General features: G+C 35.7%; 2 protein-coding genes across 2 annotated transcripts in view; both read left to right on the forward strand.

The window, feature by feature from the left end:
* Positions 1–1,474: 1,474 nt before the first annotated feature.
* Positions 1,475–20,311, forward strand: TSGA10 (testis specific 10). The gene is given in 11 exon segments (XM_058832122.1): positions 1,475–1,546; positions 1,896–2,063; positions 2,251–2,269; positions 2,272–2,327; positions 4,808–4,959; positions 12,469–12,620; positions 15,021–15,130; positions 17,467–17,683; positions 17,989–18,083; positions 19,480–19,559; positions 20,239–20,311. Coding segments are annotated over 11 exon segments (1,194 nt in total).
* A 1,419-nt stretch (positions 20,312–21,730) lies between these two features.
* The window catches only part of CRACDL (CRACD like), a 72,077-nt gene continuing 71,544 nt past the window's right edge, over positions 21,731–22,263 (forward strand). The window contains exon 1 of the mRNA XM_058832259.1: positions 21,731–21,754. Coding sequence (XP_058688242.1) covers positions 21,731–21,754 — 24 coding nt within the window. The remainder of the gene's footprint in view (positions 21,755–22,263) is intronic.

Here is a 22,263-nt window from a genome sequence, read left to right on the forward strand (position 1 = left end):
AGTATATTTTAGGATATATAAATATTACCATTTTTTCCAAAACGTGCTCTTTCACTAGTTGGTAAAAGTAGGATTCTGAGTGAGCAAATACTGTGTGTAAATTCTGTGTGTAAATTTGAGTCCTCAGTGCTCAGTGAGGTACTGAAGGTGCCAATTACTTGATTGCTCTGATCTGTTCCCTAGGACTAGGGAAATGCATATAACTGTAGAATTTGAGTACCACTTTCAGAGAGAGCAGTGTATTAGGATGGGATTCACCTAATTTAATTGATATGTCAACAGTAATGATGACTGTAATAGATATCTAGGCTGTCTTTATCATCAGAGATACTCCTAGGACATGATTCATTTTAGTATGAATGCCAAAATCGATTGTAGGAATCACTTTCTAGAAATTATTCTTTGTAGTGATTCAAAATTACATTGGTTTACTCTTAAACAAACGGGATTTCATGTGCAATTTTGAATTTCAGAATTGCAGTTTACCTTCAGAATCTGTTCTAGGCTCTTACATGATTGTCTGGATTTCAACAGTCTTACTTGCACATTACTTTATTTCCATTGCAAAAATTCACCTTTCATGGACCTTAAATAAAAATGGTGGCCTACTTTCTATCATATTTAAAAATCCATTAGGTATTCCAGTACAAATCTACCCTTAGTTTTGAACAGGTTTATTTCAAGTTAATTAACATTTAGCTTTTATGTCCCTTTCTTTCTTGTTAGATCTATATTAGAAGGACATTCAGGCATATTTCCAATATAACAAAAAAGAGAAAATAGAGATATTCAGAAGTTACTTTTAAGTATTATATGTATATTTATTTTAATTAGATATCTACTTAATCTTCGTTTTGAAGAGTATATTTATCCATTTTTCATTGAAATATCAATAATTACAAAAGTTTTATTTCAGTGCATGCATTCTCTCATTTATGCTAATGCGGGTTATGTTACAAACAAAATCTGAAATAAAGGAAAGGAGTCACCTTCAAGGCTTGATGCCTTTATTAAGTCACTGGAAAAGGACAGAGACCGCTATAAATGTGGGACTGAGAATTTGTTGAAGGAATTTAGAAACGCATTCTCAAGTCCTAAGTGAACCTCTACGTGTGGCAGCATTTAAAAAAAAAAATAAAAAATTAAAAAATCATCCATCCAGGTGAGCTTGGGAAATCGCTTTGGAAGAGGAGGAATGTATTTTTTATAGTATATCTCATGTTAAACTACTAAAGCTATAACTACCATGAAGAAAAACAAATTGATTGTAAACAGAAGCATGCATAAATGGGAATGGGCCAGTAATAGAAGTTTTCAAGCCACATATAATAAGAAACTGTTTCAAGCTTGTTTGTTTTTCTACTTTAACACTATATCACCATATTCTTTAAGGGAGTGGTTTCTGATTCAGAAGTCTTGAAAATATTGAGAGAATATGAAGAACTTGAGTCAACATGGAAAATAAATGAATGTCATGGCAGAAATTCAGGGCAACTTCAAAGTTTTAACAGCTGAGAGAGACAAATTTCTCAATCTTTATGAACAGGCAATTTTATTTATATTTGTGTGATTAATTAAAATAACAAGGTAATATGCAAGAAAAAAATTAATTTTGGCTTCATATGAAAAAAGAAAGAATTAAAAGTATTTGTTTAAAAAATAGGGGAAAAAAGTTATGGAAATTTTGTGATTTGGATCTGTCAGTTCAATACAAGTTTGTAAGTGCTTTCCTGAGTTAAAAATGCTTTCCTGAATCAAAGAATGTGTGCACAAGTTATTTCTTCATCTTTGCTATTCCACAGTTTCTGGGACATTCCAGATTACCAGCCACAGGACCCAGTAATATATTGATTATCTATTCCATATTTCTGTTATTCTACTGTTTTTAAAAATAGGCAAAGGAGGAGATTTCCTGGCTTTGTCAAGAAGTTATAAAATGTCCCAGGACTCCTAAAGCCACAGTTCAAGCTGTATTAACACACATGGAGATAGAAAGGGATACATCACTGTCAGATTTCCAAAGGATGCCTGCAGAACGTGTTGGCCTCAGGGAGCAGTTACAGGTTTGATTCTGTCCCATCCCACCTCAGCCCCGCACCACAGGTTATTTAAACGTGAAAACTACTTAACAGTGTAATTAAAGTTGTTAAGAATTTCTGTTCTGCTCTTGAGAATGGATTGCTTCACAAGTCTGTGTTGAGTTGAGACTTGTTCTATATGTGATTTTGTTGTTGCTGCTATTTAATACAGATTTCCCGAGAAACTTTGTTTATGAAAAGGTTCATTTGGAACAGAGAGTTGAAGAGCTTGAAACTACTGTTCACAATGTAAGGGAAAAGAATTATTTATAGAATTGTAAATGTAATACAGGTGATGTTAATGGTTAATCCTGCAGGACCAACCTGACTGCTATCAGGAAACAGCAGGCTGAGAGCAGTGGGTGTTATTTACCAAGATTCTTTCCCTTCTACCCTGCTCTGGTAAGGCACCAGCTGGAGGACTGTGTCCAGCTCTGGGCTTTCCAACTCACAAGGACATGGACCTGGTTGGAGTAAGTCCAGAGGAGGCCATGAAGATGATGACAGTGGGCTGGAGCACCTCTCCTGCAAAGACAGGCTGAGGGAGCTGGGGTTGTTCAGCCCAGAGAAGGGAAGACTTTGGGGACATGTTTTGGGTTAGGGTTAGGGTTTGGGTTTAGGGTTGGGGTTAGGAGGTTAGGGTTAGGGTTTGGAGTTAGGGTTGGGTTAAAGTTAGGGGTAGGGTTGAGTTTAGGGTTAGTGGGTTAGAGTTTGGTTTAAGGTTAGGGTTATGGTTCGGGGTCAGGTTTAGGGTTTGTGTTAGGGTTGGGATTGGGGATAGGGTTAGGGTTTGGGTTAGGGATTAGGGTTTGAGTTGGGGTTAGAGTTAGGGGATTAAGGTGTCAGGGTCAGCATTACGGTTCAGGGTTAGTGTTCGGGGTTAGGGTCAGGGTTTGGGTTGGGGTTAGCGTTTGGGTTGCGGTTATGGTTTGGGTTAGGGTTAGGGCTTAAATTAGGGTTAGGTTTAGGGTTTGGGTTAGGGTTAGGTTTGGCTGTTTAAGTTAGGGTTAGGTTTTCGTTAGTGTGGAGGAAACCCCATCCTCTGCCAGGCACCCTCCTTGGATATCTGCCCCCTAAGATAAGACAAAACCGCCTAGTCATGGTGACTGAGCTGTAGACCCCTTCATGCTTCAGGACCCCATGTTATCTCCCTGTTAACTATTGATTGTCTTACCCCTGTATCAGACCATTGACGCTTTTCCAATTCTCCCCTTCCCTATAAAAACCCCATCTTTTGCCCAGATCAGTTGTAGATCATCACCGGCCCCCTTCGTTGAAGCCTGCATTAAAGAACTCCAGCAGAGCGCCACATGGTCTCCTGGTTCTTGTCTACATGCAGTTGGGGTAATCCATGCATGGAGCTGACTGGGCTGATCTGAGCTGATCACTGCAAGAACAGAAATCACTTCTAAAAGAGCTGTTCACTTGAAGCCTCTGCCTACACTCCTAAGGGTTACCCCTGGCTGGAAACTGCCTGGAACTCCCCGGATGGCGGTTCCTTTCCCGGGATGTCTATCTGGGCTTGTTGCCGGCAGAACTGGGAGTCAGAGAGACCCTCAGATCCAGCTGCAACAGGTTAGGGTTTGGTTTAGAGTTGGGTTAGAGGATAAGGGTTTGTGTTTGGGTTTATGTTAGGGTTATAAATTCTGGTTTATCTTATTTTTCAGTCTCAGCCTTCTAAAATCCTGCTAAGCTTTAAAATGTAATTCCACAGTTTATAATATTAAATGGAGTGCATCTTGTATGAAGAACAGACTGTAATCTGAATTAGCTCTGAGTAGTTAATTAATCACAAGCCTACATATGACATATAGTGAGTATAGAGAGCCTTGTTTTAGGTACATTATCTTATTTCTTCAGTTCTTTTTGTACCCCTTGAGGGTGATACATCAACATGAAATTTATGGCACTAGTATTGAAACAGCTACTGTATACAGATGCCTATTGGCTTGCTCTTTAGAGACCTGACCTTTGATTACAGTAACACAGAAATTAGTACTGAAAAATTTGGTTGAGGAGAGGAATGAGGTCAGAAGCTTTTTACTTTAAAAGAGGTGTTTCAAATAATTTAGAAAGCACAGTCCTTTGAATGTTAAGTGTAAGCATTTCAATAAAATCAATAAAAGAGGTTTCTTTAAACTGAAGATTTCAAACCAACAGTTCTGGAGTCTGTGCAAGAATCTTTGGATCTGTTCTTTTTTTAGTTACAGACATGAAAGCCTCATGGTGGTAACTTGGTTACATAGTGCTTTATGCAAGGGTTTTACAGTGATTTCTCTATGTGGTTATTGGCATAGGTATGTAACTTAATAGAGGCCTAAAGCCGTTATTGGTCATGTTTGGTCCCAAACCATGATTTCTCCATTCCTACACTCATAATAATGTCCTCTTTTATGTTATTTTGCACTGAAAACTTTTAATGTTGATCAATGGCAAACATTTTTGCCCTTGGGCATAATTAATAACCAAAAATTTACGTGAAGAAATTAAAATATTCCCAGAGATCTAAAAGATGGGAAATTGATTTACCTTCAAAAGAAATGAAAGTCACATTTCAGGTCTTTGCCAGCTATCTTCAGTAAACTGAGTCAGGCCTTGAGTAAACGAGATGCTTGGACATTTCTTCTTCAGCAAAATGTTTTTGCTAAAAACAGTAAAAATTGAAATAAATTCTATAAATCAGCTCTTTTTTTTTTTGCTCAGCTGTTAATGTTTGATTATATTTATAGTTAGATAGTGAACAGTTAGAACAGATGTCCAAAGTGGCACTAATGAAAGACACCATTGATCCTCTGGAAACTGAGATGAAAAGATTCACAAGAAAACTAATGGATTCTGAAAATGAGCTGAGTTGACAGGAAGCTGAATATTCTTCTCTTAGGTAAGTAAAAGTATGTAATTGCATTAATTTGACTAGTAACATCAGCCTATGTTCACTGGTTTCTGTAACTGTTATATGGCTCAAAGGGAAGGGAATTTATCAAAGCTGCTTTTGGAATTCCTTCATTTTGGAATGAAGTTGTTTTCCTCATTGCTTATTTATATGTAAATGTACTTGTCCTATTGATATGATGATATGGTGGAAACCATCTTCAGTGAAAAAGTAAAATTCACTTAATTTAGAGTTAGGAGCTTTCTGTTAGAAACTACAGGGATTGATGGGTTTTTGGTAAATAACATATGAATAATTTTATTTTCATTTTTTAATTTTGTTTTTTTAATAAAAACAGGCAAACTTGCATAAACTAGTGAATGTCATGTCATTCATTTTAAAGATCCATTCCTTAGTCTTGGAGCCTTTTCACAAAAAGAAATAGAATTGAATCTTTGCTTAGGGCTTATGGTCTGCTGCTCAACTAGAGCTCCCAGCCATTTTCAGAAGCATAGTAGGACTAGACTCGATCAAAGCCTTTAGGGAATAAAACGTATGTCAGTGAGTGCTGCTTTGTAATAAATTGTCAGACTTATGAGCACTGTTGAATTGTTGAAAATCAGTTGCTTCTACTGAAAGATCTTTTTCTTTACACCTCCAAACCAAGCTGATAATTCTTTTCAGTCTCTTGAACAGTGTGAGAATCATTATTACTACTACATTTGAGCAGATAATTTGAAACAGGTCAGGCATTCCAATGGATGCCTCAAGGGATGATTTTTATTTTAATTCTTTTTGTTACTTTTTTACAATCATCTGTTGCAAAGAATTCTTCTTACTTTTCTGTAATCCTTTACATGATTATTCAGAACTTAATATACTGAGATTAAAGTTAACATCAATAAAATATTCCAAACAGTCTAAAACAGACAGAAAAATCTCCATTTTTGCTATCTTTTGCAATTTTAGTAATCTTTCCAAAAGAAAAAAAAAATAATATATCAGTGTCTGAATTCTCCTGTTTAATGTTTCTGCTTTTCCAGTTTATTGAATGAAAAGACAGAACTGAGTCTTTCAGAGATTCAGTGAAGCCTTGTGGAGAAAAAACTTGAAATACAACTTAGCCAAGAGAAAATTATGCATTTAGATGAAAAAACTGGTGAGTGACAGATCCAATTTTTATAATAAAATTCAATAGGCTAATTTTCATATTCTGCTGTCATCTTTTTTTTTTTTTAATGGGTTGAAGGAAAAAGCATTGAATGCAAATAAATATACTTCTGAAAGTTTTAAAATTTCGTATGCAAAACTTTTGTTTTCTTTAGTTTTTGAAAGGTTTTTGCATTTTAAAATTATGTGACAGAGCTCTGGCAAGTGTAAGTTTCAGTGACAACACATGCTGTGTTGTCAGCATGTGCTGACAACATGAACAGCATGTGCTGATATTAGTGTGCAGTGTGTGAGCATATCAGTTATATTTGTGATTCACTAAGGCCGTGGTAGCACTTCTCAGCACCACTGATGGTGGAAATCAGGAAAACATTATATATATATATACACAAAATAGTATGTTGCAGTATATATCCTGTATATCCTTTTTTATATTATGGGAGTAAAGGAGATGGATACAAGGATTATTATTCCTGTAATGTCAAGGAATATGTTCTCCCAAATCTACAGCTGTAGATGGTGATACTTTGCCTAATGCAGAGCAAGATACTGCTTGCCTTCTTTACAGCAAGGGCACATTGGTGGCTCTTGTTCAACATGACGCCCATCAGGACCCCCAGCTTTCCTGCCAAGCTGCTCTCCAACAGGGTAGGCCCCAATGTGTACTGGTGCCAGGGATTGTTCCTCCCTAGGTTCAGGAATTCTCTTCATTGAACTTTATGAGGTTGTTCTCAGCCCATTTCTGCAGCTGGTGAGGGTCCCCCTGGATGGCAGCACGACCCTCTACTGTATCAGCCACTCCTCCCAGTTTATTACCTCCTCAGTAATATCAGAAAAACAGTCTCTTACTTCATCTGTAATTACATGCTGCAGTCTACATGTTGCTTCTCTCTATAGTAATTCTGTTTAAACTTTTGTTATAATACTGTAGAAAGTTATTTTTAATGATCTAAATATTTACTCTTGAAAAACAGATTTGTTCTGAGCCATGTAATTTAAGGCCCTGAGCTAAAGAAAAATCCAGTTCTATAAATATAATTTATAGATTATTTCTATATTTTTAAAAGGTGCATGCTTCACTGCTTTCTTGAAGGGGAGCTTTTGCCTTGTTCTTTTATGCTTCAGAAGCGTATTAAAAGAATTTTAATTTCAAATGGCTTGAATTAATAAAAAACCAGACACTTCTGATTGCATCCAGATAACTTTTCAATATAAAGTCTTGTACAACAAGGGGAGATCTGTACTTTGAAAGAAACAATTGCACAACTTAATATGGAGAAGTCATCTCTGCAAGACTGTGTGGAAGAAGGGAGAGGATTTCTACTTTCCAGTAAAGCCTGGCAATTAAAGTATGTTCTAATATTCAAATGGTCACAAAAATTAAATAGAGAAAGGATCTGTTAGGTTATCACATCTATGCTGTATTGGTACCTACAGCAGTGCCGCATGCTGGTCTACTTCTGTTCCAGTTTAAGGGCAACAATAAAAACTCATGTTGACTCCAACAGCAGTAGGTTTGACCTGTGATGATCATCTCAGTTTAGGTATTTTGGATCAATTATGCTTACTGAGAGAGAAGACTTTACTTATTCTCCTGAAATGGAGAAAATTAGCAAAAAAAAAAATTTATTTGTCATAATGTCATGGTTTTAAAGCAGTAACAAAAAAAAAAAAAACTAGAAAACTTACTTATTTCTTGCTGTGAGATATGCATTAGAACAAGAGCAAAACAGGCTTAAAATTTAAAAGGAACAAAGAAAGTTTATTAACAAAAATTACAAGAATAAGAAACCAGAATAAAATCTCCAGAAACCCTTTTTTCCCCCAACTACCCAACCATTCCCTTGTTCACATGACAACATAGAGAAAAAAAAATTTGGTGGTTAAAACAGTCTCAGTTCTTGCTATAATCCTTTCATCAGTCTTTGAGGAGAAACAGAAGTCTTCTTCTGCTAATCTACGGAGTTTTTCACAAGAAAACTATTTTTCTTTATAGTTTTCTATTTCTCTGATGTCAGCTGCCTGGAAATCTGTCATCAGTTGTCTCCTCCCATTTCACACCACTCTGAGGTGTGTATGGGTCATGAGTCTAGGGATGTCATTTTAAGGATGAGTTATTCAAAGGCAAAATTTCTCTTCACCTGTTTTTGTGAACCTTTCTGGAAACAGAAGTTTTCTCTTTGCCTCTTAAAGGCCATAAATCTTCAACTATTACTTCCTGCCCCGTTCCAGCATCTCGCAGGATCACAACTACTTCACCATTTGCTCAAAATCCACACTTTGAAACACTCCATTCCTCCCAATACACTCTGTCATGAACTAAAGTTTTTTTCAGAACACTACTGTCCATCTCCATAGCTTTAACAGAAGAATATTTCAGCTTATTAAAGCATCTCCTTATTTTCCCTTTCTCTTCAAAACTTAATTCTTTGATTGTAAAACCATCATCTGTCTTTGATGGTTTTATGGCATCTCTTTACATGTTGATCACTCCCTCTCTCTCTTCCTCTCTCTCTCTGGGGAAAAAAAGGATTAATCTGCAAGTTTCATCCAGGTAGTAAATGAGTTAAAGGATGTTCATGGTGTCAGGTTTCAGTTCAGCGGCAGAAACTGCAAACCCAGTCAGGAACCGGCCAAGCCCGGCCGGCCCCGCTTTCCCCCCCCCACCCTCCGCAGCTTTGTCTGTCCTGGTGGGGGGGGTGGGAGGAGGCCGAGCCAGAGCCTGTTACCTCTTCAGAAGCCAGAAACCAAAGAGAGTCAAAAATTCCCGGGCTTACATCTTAAGGTAGGTGTTCACAGGTTGATCTCACTTTTCAATGGTCAAAATTACTGTCAGTTCTCAGAAATGGTTAGTTATTAGTCAAGAGAAAAAACTCCCATCAGCCTCCAGCAGTATCAACTTCCTTAGCTCCCAAAGCTAATCTTAAAGGTGCAGAACTTATATATAACATAAACCAGGCCATTTGGGGATGTATCATAAAGTCAACCCAGGACACATAAAAATTAGTCTCACTTCTTCCTTGGGTTCCTGTGATGTTAAAGATGGCGAATACTAAATAATATTGCCTTGCTTATCACTAAAGAACATCTGAATTATGTTCTTTTTATCATAAGGTTTATTGCCCAATGTGATTTCAATCTATATAATGAAGCTGCTTAGTTACTAGTTATGAAACTTCATTTTCACTTCAGCTTAAGTGACATGGATGTTGATTTAGGATGAACTAAACAAGGTATTTTTAAACTGATGTGGTTTAATGCAAGAATTTGCAGTGATTTTTAACAAAATCTTAAAGAAAAATTATTGCAGCGCATCTTGTCATAAGCATCGGCTTTGCATTTTTAAAACAGCAAATTGTAAAATTGTATCTGTTTTAGAGAAGAGATGGCTGTCTCTCACCTCTCTTGTGTCTCCAGTAAAAGATGTTTTCTAAGCTATGCTTCTCTTACTATCTGTGTCCAAAGAAAAGGGAGTAAAGTAACATACTTAGTGATGGAGTTATTTTTTATCAATTAAAAGCTACCAGACCAGAATAAACCACCAGTTTATTCACTGTAGAAGAGCTATGTTAACCTACCCAATAGGCAGAAGTATAATTTAGATTTGTGACTTTGAGTCAAATGCTATATTTAGAAACAGAGGATTTAAAAATTTAAATGAAATTATTATAATCTGCAAAAAGATAACATTTGTTCCTTTATTTGCCAAATTTAAAAAAAAAAAAAAAAAAAAGAACTTTCAGTATACTAAACAGTATATGATGAAACTTGGAAAATCACAATCCATTTTGCATTAAATAGGTAATTTATTCAGTTAACTGAATAAAAAGAGATATAATGTTCTTTCAATTTTTTTACATTAATATTCAGCAGTGGTTAGAGATTTATTTTAACTTTTCATTTATTTTCAAGGAGAAAATTATTTCAGATTTCAAGATTTTGATTTCAGAGTCGGAGCATTCCACAAAGCAAGGATGAAAATTCAAGATCATTATAAAATTTTGATTAATTTATAGCTTTAAATAAAAAATGGAATCATAGGATGTGCTAATGTGTTACAGCTTTGTTTCATGACTTGAAAAACACTGGAAAAGCTATAATTTATATTTGGTTGGGTAGTATTGTTATACCTGAATAAGTTTTTATTTGCTACTTGGAGAATCTACTGAAGTCTCCATCTCCAGCTTGCATCAACAGCTGCAACAACCAACAAAGAACTCAGACTAGCAAGAACACAGAATCATTAGCTCAGGAGAATGACAGATTTCAAGAGAATCTTTCTAACGTTAAGCAAGAAATTCAGGTACATTTGTAGAGGGGACCCTTGACCAGAAAGAAAAAATGGTACCTTTTTCAAATAGCACTGAGAATTGGTGGATCCTCATCTGAAGTAAATCCAAGACTAGTTTTTAAGTTCATGTTTCAAACTCAGATTTTTCCCCTTATTGATCAGCTCACTTGTATAAAGAGGACCAGCTATTCTTATGCAATGGTTTGGATATTTGTCTTGAGGAGCAGCTAATTAGTTGGTTTTCCCCCAATCTTAAAGTAAAAACAAGGCAGCTATAGTTATCACTTACATGGAAAAGAACTATAAAAGAAGCAGCAAGTATTTCTTACAGTGTGCTGTGACTGGCCTACAGGATTTAAAAGCTTATGAATTTGACTTGCTAATAATTCAACACAGTACACATTTTAATGAGGTTCTAAACTTTATTAAAATTATTGTATTTATGTTTCCCCAAGAGCTGCTTTTAGATAAAAGGTACTTGAAATAGTGGGTTATAATACAGCCTTACATTATCTACTGTGTTATTTATCTCTGCGCAGTTCCTGGTGAAAGTAGTTAAAATATTTCAAGTGTCATCTCATGCACACACAATACTCCTGCACTGATATGTTTTCCAGGCAGCTAGAAATTTAGCTTAATACCTGTTGATGTTCATCACTTCTGTGGGTGATGTGGATTTTCTTCTTTTTCTTCAGGTTCTTGCCTTCATTTAGGTTTTCCAGTACTTGATCACTTTACTGCTCACTTGACCTTCTCCTCCTCTAGAAGTGCTACTCAGTTTTAAAGGAGCAACTTAACTGTACCTGATGTCAGGTATATAGAACTTTTAAGTCATTAAGGGTCCCTTTTAAGTGAAGAAAAGTCCTCTAAAAGATTCATCCCACCTGAGTTTTTAAAGTGATTAATTTTACCTCTCTCACTTCATTATAGAGGTAGTATAGCTAATGGCTTTAGATCAGGTGCTTAATTCTTAGGTGAGACCACTTGCATTCCAAATAACTTTTATCCCAAACAGTGCCCTCCTAGGAAAGGTGAGGTTGGTAGTGGCTTTGACTGCCAAAGGTTCACCAGGGAATCACTTCTTCACCTCCTCTTGGAATCCAAGTTTATAAGGATGATGTCAGCTGGTACAAAATGCAAGCTTCTTGTTGCTCCCAGCTACTTTTGGAAGCTTCACAGTTTTCTTTGCAATAGCAGTAAAAAATAACTTTTACTGCTTGTAAAAGCAGTTGGGAAAAAAAAAAGTCTTAGTCTCATAGGATGAAGTACTTATTAGTAGGATTGACTCTAGAATATGTGTTGGTTCCTCTAGGCCCTTCCATTAATTGAGGTGATACTCCAAGTATTTAAAGTATTATAATTTCTTTGCTTGGGTTTACTGGAAAACCTCTGGAACACCTTTCTCAATAACTCACAGCCTTTTTGCAACAGGAATAGGGGTTTCTCCATAAAGCATTCCCCACACTACCACACTTTCCCCCAGTTCTGTTAGCTGAGTTCTCCTGGTAATTTGCACAAAAGAAATTTCTGATCTGTGCAGTTCAAGACAGCCTTTCTGCAGTTCTTTTTACTTCTTCTGTTCACTTTCTCAAGGAATAATTCTCAGAAGTTCTGTGTGTGATCTCCTAATACTTGTGGCTTTATTTCTCCTCATTGGGAGATAACCACTTGATTAATTAGCATGAAAGCAATTCTGTAATAATTAAATTACTTCATTTTTTATCTTCTACTTTTTAAAATATAGGCTTTTAAAAAACTGTAATATAAAAAGAGATGGAACTGATTGAGCTCTGCCTGTTGAATGGGACAGGCTGGTTTTTTATGACAATCTATCTGCTAAATAAACCATCTGTTTTTTCTTTATAACTGCTACATTCCTTTACAGACATTTTTCTTCTTTCTAAGAAGATTTAGCATTATTTATAATTTTAAAAAAATTAAAAATTTGGTTTATAAAAATATATATAATTTACATTTCACTTAGCCTTTAAGAACTAGTTGATAAATCCATAAACCTTAGATACATACTAATTCTTTTTTTTTTAAGGTACAAACAGTATACTTAAACCTTTTGGAAAAAAACTCACTTCATTGGTACTATATAAAAAACTAGCAAAGTACCAAACTGAGCTTGATGATTTGAAGTCGAAAACCCAGGATTCAAACAGAGGTCTTTTTGGGCTGAAGCACATGCTGAAGTCTAAAGTGAGTATAAAAATTAAAACTGTTGGGTTTTAAGTAAAAATGAAACTTTTAGATATCTCCATAGAAGAATTTGCTTCCTAACCAAAACTTAGTTGCATTCCCTTAATTTGGTTTTAGCAGTTTGAAGACATTTTCATGGCTGTTTTTGCAGTACAAATGAATGTAGAATATTTTGTTGTGGTTTTATATATATATATATATGTGTGTGTGTGTGTGTGTGTGTGTGTGTGTGTGTGTGTGTATTTATACATGCACGTGTGTGTTTATTAAACTTTAAAAATCAGACAGGGACTAATACAGAGCCTTGGAGCTATTTTGTCTTTATTACTTTATGGGATTAAAATAAAAAGAAATATTACTGCACTATATTGCTTTACCTTGTATGTCTAATGTTAACCTAGCCATTCTTAATAGATATTTATTGATCATTAAAACGTACTCATCTTTAACAAAACTCTGGTTCTTGAGAAGTCTCTCAATATTTTCACTGAATTGCAAAATTTTCAGTGGAAAGGATATATCCAATACTGTATCTGTAGATCTATAAATATCCTTATTTTTTGGAGCTTACTGTAAGTTATTAAACAAACAAGCTTTATGCATTAGGAGAGAGAGCTGTGAGCTCTTGGAGAATTATCACAAAGCCTGTGAACAAGGAGAAAGTTGGGAAACAAAATACCATGAAGCAGAAACAGGCTTTTCCTGTTAGACTAGCACTGATCAGTGCAGTCTGAGAGCCACAGTTGGAAAGGGAAAATAGAGTCCTCATTCTTTCCAGAGTTCACCCTTGAAATGGTCTGGTAATATTTTTAACAATGTTTAATGCCACTTCTATATCAGGGAGATTTTCCACCATGAACTGTATGCATTATACTTTATATAATAATATTAGAATTCCACTAGTCACACTTGGGAAAAAATTCTTTTAAAAAAAAGAAAATTCAAGGAAAACAAAAAATTTAAATGCTCTCATGGTTTGGAATCACTGAAGGCATAAAGTCATACACAACTCCACAGTATACCTGAATCATAGAAAGTACTTTGTCACCTGTCATGTTCCTGTCCCTGCTCTTCTTGCTTTGAGCTTCTTAGCCTTCTTTTCACTGCTTTAGAAGTCCCAAAGAGCCTCTTCTCACTGAAAATCTGAAGAACTTAAAGAAAAATTCATACCTTGGTTTTGGAAATACGTTGTGAGCATATAAACATGGTTTGGGGGCTCTCCAATTTTTGTTGCAGATCATCTCTACTTCCTAATATCACATAAGCTGCTGAGGGCTACTCAAGAACGTTAGATACTCTAGAGGAACCAAACTGTTCAGAAAGTAGATGAGAACACAGCAATGACAAAACAGCACAGGAGGGTGGTGTGGCAGATTTTATCATTCCTTTAAGATATATATTGGGCCAGAATTCCAAACGCCATATTCCGATTCATACAGTTACATGCAAGACACATATCTGACACATATCTAAATCACAGAAGTTTGTATTCAAAAATCTTAATGTGCTCAGTAGTGCTCTGTGTTCCTTGTGCTTTTTTTTTTTTTTTTTTTTTTTTTTTTTTTTTTGGTGAGACAGAGCTAGAATTAATGTGATGTGCTCCCATAAAATAATCTCTTTAGACGTAATTTCTAGTAAATCCTTCAGGCAAATCACAGTGCCTTACCTCTCACTTTGCTCTGTTAACCTCCCACACTCATTCTGCCACTCACTGAAACTTAAGGAGTTGAAAGTGGCTGACCAGGAATATCACTGGGCAAAGTACAGGCATTTTTCAAAAAGGAAAAATCTAGGTTATGTTAATTTTAAATGTACAAAATTCTTAATGCTTTTAGGCAGACCTACTGCTGCTGCCTTGTGGACTTCACTTTAATGTAACTCTCTCATCTTAGTCATGCCTGGTATGACTATTTACAGGTGACAGGAGTATAAATATGACTCTCAGATATGAATCTCAGCATTCACATATCATCTACATATAAAACCAAATTTTATTGCTAAAATAAGAGAATCTCATCTGAAAATAAAATGTGGTCCATGGCAGAATTTTCAACCTTATTAACTCTGCAAAAGGAGTAGAATTCCAGAAATAGAGTTTAAAATGCCAGTGGCTAATTTTGCTGTCAGAAGCAAGAATTCCTCTAGTTCTTATATACAGGAGTTATTTAAAGAAATAACTTTAAAGTTTACTGTAGAATAAATTACTGCAGCCTCTTAAAATTTGCCACAATTATATAGAGATATTTTGTAGGATTTTGGAAGCTGGTTTAATTATTTTTTTTAGTAGAGTTTTACATTGCTTAACTGTAGCATTTAACAACAGCAAAGGCATACAAGTCTCCTATTTCTGCCTGAAGGAGCTCTCGAGTGAAAATGGGAAGAGGGCCTTAAAAACATACATTAGAAGAGAGTCTCACAAATATCACATCTATACCAGAACTTTGTGTTAAACTAGATCCAACAAAAGAATGATTAAATTAGCATTTAATTTCCACAGCAGAGAAGGTAGAAAGCGTATGTGAAACATACTAGAAAAATAAGTTTATGTTAATGTTAAACTTAAGGGATCCAAATATACTTTAGGATCATGAATGATCACTTTTTCAATTTTTAAATGTTTAATTTGGCATTTCTCAGGGGCTTACTCCTCAAAGGGTACGAGTTGAACACTCTTTTAAAAGAACACTGCTTCACTGCTTTGCAGGGCTTTACGATGAACACTCAAAAGTCAGGGCTTAGAACTACTGTTGTTTTCAAGAAAGATATATTGGATTTTACATCTAGTCACTAGGTAAGCAGAATAGCTGGAGCTGTTTATTAGCGATGAAACTTGGTGTGGGCTTCCAAATGATTGACTATTTTAAGAACAGTCAATTTAATCTTTAAAAATTTAATCTTTTCTTAATTTCCCTTAGAAATCAGTTTTTGTTGACCTTGATTTTTACATAAACTACAAAATTAATGTGTGATACACATTTTTTAAAATTCAGTTTAAAATTCAGATAAACTTTGAAAAGTTGTTCATACATACTCCAATTATTCAGGTATTTTCAGTATGATTCTATTACTGACCTGTCCATCCTCTGCTCCAGCTGAGATAATTTCTTGTTCTTTATAGGCTTCCAGCAGTCTCTTCAAACCTCTATGCTTTTTGACAGCACAGTGGGTAAAGCTGCTGTTTTACAGTTGGTTATGCATTCCAGCCAAATGTGTGTGATGTCTTTTGTATCCTTGTGAAATCCTCTATGATTCTTTTGATAGGGAAGGTTCCAGCATATGACATTTATCTGAAACTTTTATGAGATCTAATATGGCTAAGCCTCCCTAGATCCTTCTGTGAAGGGTATTGCTGGGACTGTGGAGAACAGCAACAGTTTCAGGAAAGAAAACTGCAGAAATGCAGCTGGAGAGTTGGAGAAAAGTCAGAAGTTGGGAAATTTTCACTAATTTTTCTGTATTTTTCAACCAGTAGTCTTTCATTAGCCTTGTATAGCCTTTAGATAAGGCTCTTACTTTACACAGTATTCCAGTGCAGAATCCACATTATTAGATTGCAGCATATTTATATTCAGAAGCAGAAACTGAACCTGATTCTGAATTATATTGTTCTTTCAATGTTTCTAATACTGTTTATTTTCTTAGATCTTCGGTCTACAGTTTTCGGTATTCTTTTGTTCTGAAATACAAATGTAGAATATCAAAACTGTTTCTCTGCAAAGGAACTAGATTTTTGAATGACAGTTCAGAGAAAATGGGATCTTTCACAAGAAACCTTTCAGTTTAGTTTAGTAAAAGAAAAAATATTGAATTTTTTTGATAGATGACAAATGCTTTTTTCTTGCTTTTTTCTTTTTTCCCCCCTCCCTTCTGTTGGCCTATGATCTGAGTTCTTCCACTATCTTCCTCCTTTGAACACACAAATGGTTATCCTCTGAAATTTCTGAGAAATGTGCTGGAGAGGTGGAGAGTTTGTTAAGATGTCGCAGTTCATAGATTTCCCATGACCTTTGGCTGAGCATTATTGTGCTTAATGTAAACTAGGCTTGAGTAAAATACAGATAAAAGTGTTGCAGCACCCCAAACAGATTCAGTTAATCAGACAATAATGCATATATGAAGAGATGAAGGGAAAATAGCATCCAGCTTACTTATGTTAAGATTAAAACAGGAAGTTTTCTTTGTCTCTGTAGCTGACCCAATACTGATTTTCCTGATACTCAGTCTCTGAAATTATTTTTTTCATGTGTGTGTGTAGCTATGTCTCAGGTATGTCCATCATTCCCTCTGCAGTGGAATATACTAGCTTTTTAGGGTATTATTTTTTTAGGTTCCTCAAAGATATATAGATATTTAATCTCTTTTTTTTTATTATTTTATTTTACTAATTTTCCCTTCCCCCCCCATTTATTCTTCATCCTCCTGTAAGTAAAATAAGTGTAATCTCACTCTGCTGGTGATGCTGGTACTGGTTTGTAGTACCACATGTTATTTCCTGTGTGCAAACTGTTAATCAATAGCTTTTTGCCTCAACAAAATGTGAAACTTCCTTCCTCTTTGTTAATGATTCTGTCTACTGAATCCATTGATCCATATATTTCATAGCATTTTGTTATTTGTACCAAATACATTTCTATTAAGATATATACATTGGATGATTTTCTAAATCTGACAGAGGTTTTTGAATGGGAAAATATAAAACTAATCACACATCTTGGAGTGAAAACAAATTTTGTCATTGATGCCAGACTTCCTTTTTTATTTAATCTTTTTTTTTAAAGATTACCCCAATAGAATACCAGTAAGCTTGATAGACATGCACCTGAAACTTTAAAATCTTTGTTTATCTGCAGAGCAAGTGTGAGTCAAACCATTCTGAAACAGAGCTGCTAAGAAAATAACTGGGAAATGAAAAAGCATCTATGAAAAACCTGGAATCTTTGCTTATGTCCAATTGTGAGAATAAATTTCGGTCACAGAGAGCAAAGCAAGAGAAAGACTCTGAAATTCAGTTTCTCAGGGAACAACTTGCTTTAGTAGAAAGTAATCTGTCAGTAAATGACCAAGAGTGTGTTGCAATTTTTCTCATTCTGTCCAAGTGTATTTAAACAGAAGTTGTTTTATATCTAGCTGCATTTTCAAATGGCCAGTGTACCTTGACTACATTAATAGCAGAAGATACCAAAAACCTGCTCTGGCTTTCTCAGTTGAACCCTAATAGACTCTTCTTCATAGTGTTATATCTTGCTCCAAAAAAATGTTCTCAATTGCATGATAGCTGCCCTTTTAATTTTGAATAATTGCATATGGCTACATGCTTGGAGAATTACAGTTGCTATCTAATTAATGTGTATGGACTTCACAGTGCGGTGCAGAATCAAGATTTTACCTCAGAAACAGAGCAGCTTAGTTAGAGTCAGAACTGGATATCACCAAAACACAGCTGGGGATTGAGCGCTTTGATAGGCAAGTATATGTTTTTGTATTGTGCTTCCTGCAGCTAATTGGGGTGAAATGCAGTATAGTACTAAGGCTAATTAGTCAGATAAACAACAAAGATTGGGTTTACACTGCTGTAAATCTCCTGTGTGTTCAGAGACTATTCATGTCACTAAATATAGTCTGTTCAGCTGTTACACATGCTGTCTAAATTAGTTGTGTAGGTTGCCTGTATAGCCAACAGAATGAGACAGTGAGATTAACTACCCTCTGGAATAGCCTGGTTTAGGGTGAGATGGGTCACTTTCCTGAAGATGCTCATCTCTCTTCACTTATACTAATACCTGACTGAATCTATGGTGAAAATCCAGGCGACTTGTCATTTATACAAGTGCTTTATAGCCTACTAGTTCTCTGCACCCTCTGGAATGATTTTTGCCTGTACCAACCCACATTTTCCCATGTACTACTTGAAGTGCTATGGATGGCTCCCAAATGGTAGTATCACAATTTTTTCTTTTTTAATTTATTTTTTAATTTTGCAAGAAGAGAGTTTAACAACATATAGGAACTATTTCACCTGATTTGGCCACAGCACCAGAGAATGGTCCCTGTCTTGCTTATGCATTAATTTATCTGTGTAGTCTTGGTGTCTTACATAGTTTTCTTATCTTTGAGACAACAATACTTCTCTACTTCATGGATGTATTGAGGATAAAATATTACAGTTTTGGGTATTATTTTGGATATGTAAAAGAGTGAGCTAAAAGAAGCAGAGTAATGTGATTATAGTACAGGTCTGAGAATGAGGTGTCTCATTTAACTGGTAAACTATTGATATTTTGTTCTCTCATAAGTAAGGATGAGGGCCCTGGAGAGGACATCTCTGCCTTCATGGAGAGAAATTAAGCTGCTTCTTAGAGCCAATCTATTTTTCTGGCAATGGCAAGTGAAAACCAGAAAATTGGCCACATAAGAAAAATACTATCATTAGAATCAATATCTTGTTAGTATATAATGGAAGCAATAGCTGTGAGTAGTGACTGGTTTGGTTTTGTTGTTAGTTGGAGGAAGTGAGTATATACTATCCTTTTTATACCAGTGGCTGGACTAGTCATACTGATTTACTGTCTTGGTGCAGAATGAAATAAAGCCTGAAATTAGGAAGTGCCCACATTGTCAGGTTGAATTGACATTGAATGGGCACCAAAATAGTGATACCAGGAGGCTTGATCCATCAGTCTGGCTTTTTCTTTACTAGCCAGGAAAAGAACCTCCCCATCCCTCCCATTCCTCTGACTGCAGAAGCAGTTTGGACTCCCGTGGAAACAATAGGTTTTAATTATTGTCCTCCCCTGCCTGTGGTGACCAAGTACAGAGGCTTGCTGGGCTGCTGTTGCTGGAGCTAGTCCTTTTGTTGTCCCTAGATCCAGCTCCCTGAGCCAGTGCTGAATGTCATCAATCCCCAGCAGGCTTTAGTGGCCTGCTTCAGTGGTTCACTCCACAGGTAGGTCTGTGGTATTGGCTGAGCCACACTGAAACCCAGGGGTTGTTGTAGCCACCCTACCTAGTAGCTTTCCAATCCAACACAGACTAGATTCTCCTTATGTAAACAACTGACAGTCTGAAGCCAGGATCCCAGAGGAGTCTGTGCCTTCAAAACTTTCCAATGGATTATCCAGTCCCACATATTTCCTTCCCATACAGCCAGATGCAGGAGTTATGGATTGATCTCATCCATAGGCCCCATCTCTTGCACTCAAAATGACTGGACTTCCATTTTGTGACTTTACCACTGGGGATTCCAGCATCTCTTAAATATCCATCAGTTTCGGGGCACTTCAGTAAACTCTAGTCCACTGCCCTTGCCAACTCAAACAGCACAGGAATACCACAAACAGCACTGTTCTTACTTTTGAATAACCTTAAAATTAGGAGGCTCCTCCTCCCTGGAGATGTTGACGGTTTTTAGTTTTAAAGCTGCAGTTACCATGACTATCTTCTGTCTTTCAGGGAAAAATGAGGCAAAGTTTGTTGAGAAGTATATGATGAAAACTACATTTCCTTTTAAAATAAAATTTAGAAGCTGACAATCTTAGGGAAAAAAAGGCTTATACTGACTATGAGAGAGTTTTAAAGATTTTTGAAAGAATGTTTATTCTTACGGTAAAATAATGTTTATTTAGAGAACTGAGGGAGCTTCAACATCAGAGTTGTACAAATTCACATCAGTTAAGGTCTACATTAAAAATATCATGACATCAACATTCCCATCACTGATCTCTTGATGGGTCTCTCGACTAATCCCTGGGAAGCTAGGTGGTTCCATTACATTTAAGTTCCAAACACTGGGTGGGGAAATAAAAATGAAAGCATGAACTCTGATATTTCTTGTCAAAACATCAATTGAATTCCATGGAATTACATTAATGTAAGAAAAGTTACAAGAAGATTCAGGATCACAGTCTTCTGATGATACTTCTTTTATTTTGTTTTATTGAATTGTATCAACAGCAATTACTTGTACTGAGATACCATAGTCAAAAATTCTTAAAACAGTAATGGAAATAATGCTAAAGAAAATCTCAACTTGTCACTGTTATGTACAAAGTGTAGATGTAAATATTTTCATCTTTCTTACATAAAAACTCTGAACTATCTGGTCTTTCTTCTAGTTTTCAGAGTAGTTCTTACTCTATATATGCCCGTGTTTTTACAAGAAATGTAAATGCATCCTATAAATCTTCAAGTACTCATAATCCTGAGGATAAGCAAGTGCAGCTTTCTTTTTAACAATTAGTGGATTGGAGCTTCCACAATATGGAGTCACTCCTGGCAGTTTCAGTCTCAGTTTAGTTTCCTATTTGGTTGCATGCTTGTTGCATCACATGTTTTTTGATAGATTGATGGCAGCATACATTAAAAAAATATTGCCAGTTGGAGGGGGAAGAAGTCTCAGTTCATGACTTGCTTTTGAGGTGACTGTGTGCTTCCAAGTTTAATTTATTCACTGAGATTATTACCTTTGGCACTTCACTAATCTTTGCTATCAAAGGCTCCTCTAAGTATTAAAAATGGGTCAAAATAATATGCATCAGGTTTCCTTGGGTCAGCCAGCTGGTTCTGGTGCCCTTAGGAAGAAAAACAAAGCTGTGCAAGAGAGTTATTTTTTAGCTACTGCCAATCCTTGATAGCAAGTACAGTGAGTCTTCATTCCTCTGATAGAGCTGTCTACTCCTCCTGCATCTGAGTACAGTGTAGCTCTTCAATTTGTTGAAAGAAACATTGTGTCATTTGGAACAGTTTCATCTAGTTTTAATTACCATAACACTTTCTTCTATTTTTGATACTTACAAGGAAAAGAGGAAACAATCCGTGTAGTCATCACACTGATACTAACAATCATGGTGCTTTCTCTATTTGCATTACTCCCTTTTCAGGGTGATAAAATTCCATTCTAAGTAGTAAACTTCTGACTAAATAACAAATGAAGACTAATCTTGTACAAGCTGGATTAGGAATTCAGTTCCTATCTTGCTTAATGTTCCTTTTTTTTTTTTTTTCCTCCTGGTTTTGTGGAGGATTTTTGCTTGGTGTTTTGTTGTTTTGGTTTGATTTGTTTTTTTTTTTTTTTATCCTCGTTGGCCTTATGTGGGTTTTGCACATTTCTAGGGTACGATGAGTTTGAAGACTAAAAATGAAGTAAGTGAGCCAGGTTTGTTTAAAATATTCATACTGTTTTAATCTAAGTTTTTCTTAATTGAATCTATGTATCTTTTGCATGGCAATGAACTCAATTTTTCTTCTGCTCGGTTATTTTCCATTTTTGAGAATTCAAGAGATATAATTCATATATAATAACTAATATATTCATAACTTTTTTCTTCATCCAAGTCCTCGTTATACTTTTATTTTTTGCTACATGGGAAGAACTGAGGTTGTTTCAGACTTACAGGCTCCTGTAATCCTAGAATGGTTTGGGATGGAAGGGACATTAAAGACCATCTAGTTCTAACCTTCCTCTAGACCTGGTTTCTCAATTCCCTTGAACACTACTTAGTTACTTGTTTATGCTAAAGGGTTTGGGACTGTTTTCATTAAAAAAACCCATGCAATAATAACTGAAATGCTGGCAGTCTGTGCTACATTTTAAAAGCTTAAATGAGAAGAATTTATCAGGTTTGTGGAGTGTAGTGATAAAGGGATGAATG

Source organism: Poecile atricapillus, chromosome 1 (genome assembly GCF_030490865.1).
Source record: "Poecile atricapillus isolate bPoeAtr1 chromosome 1, bPoeAtr1.hap1, whole genome shotgun sequence".
NCBI classification, from domain to species: Eukaryota; Metazoa; Chordata; class Aves; order Passeriformes; family Paridae; genus Poecile; species Poecile atricapillus.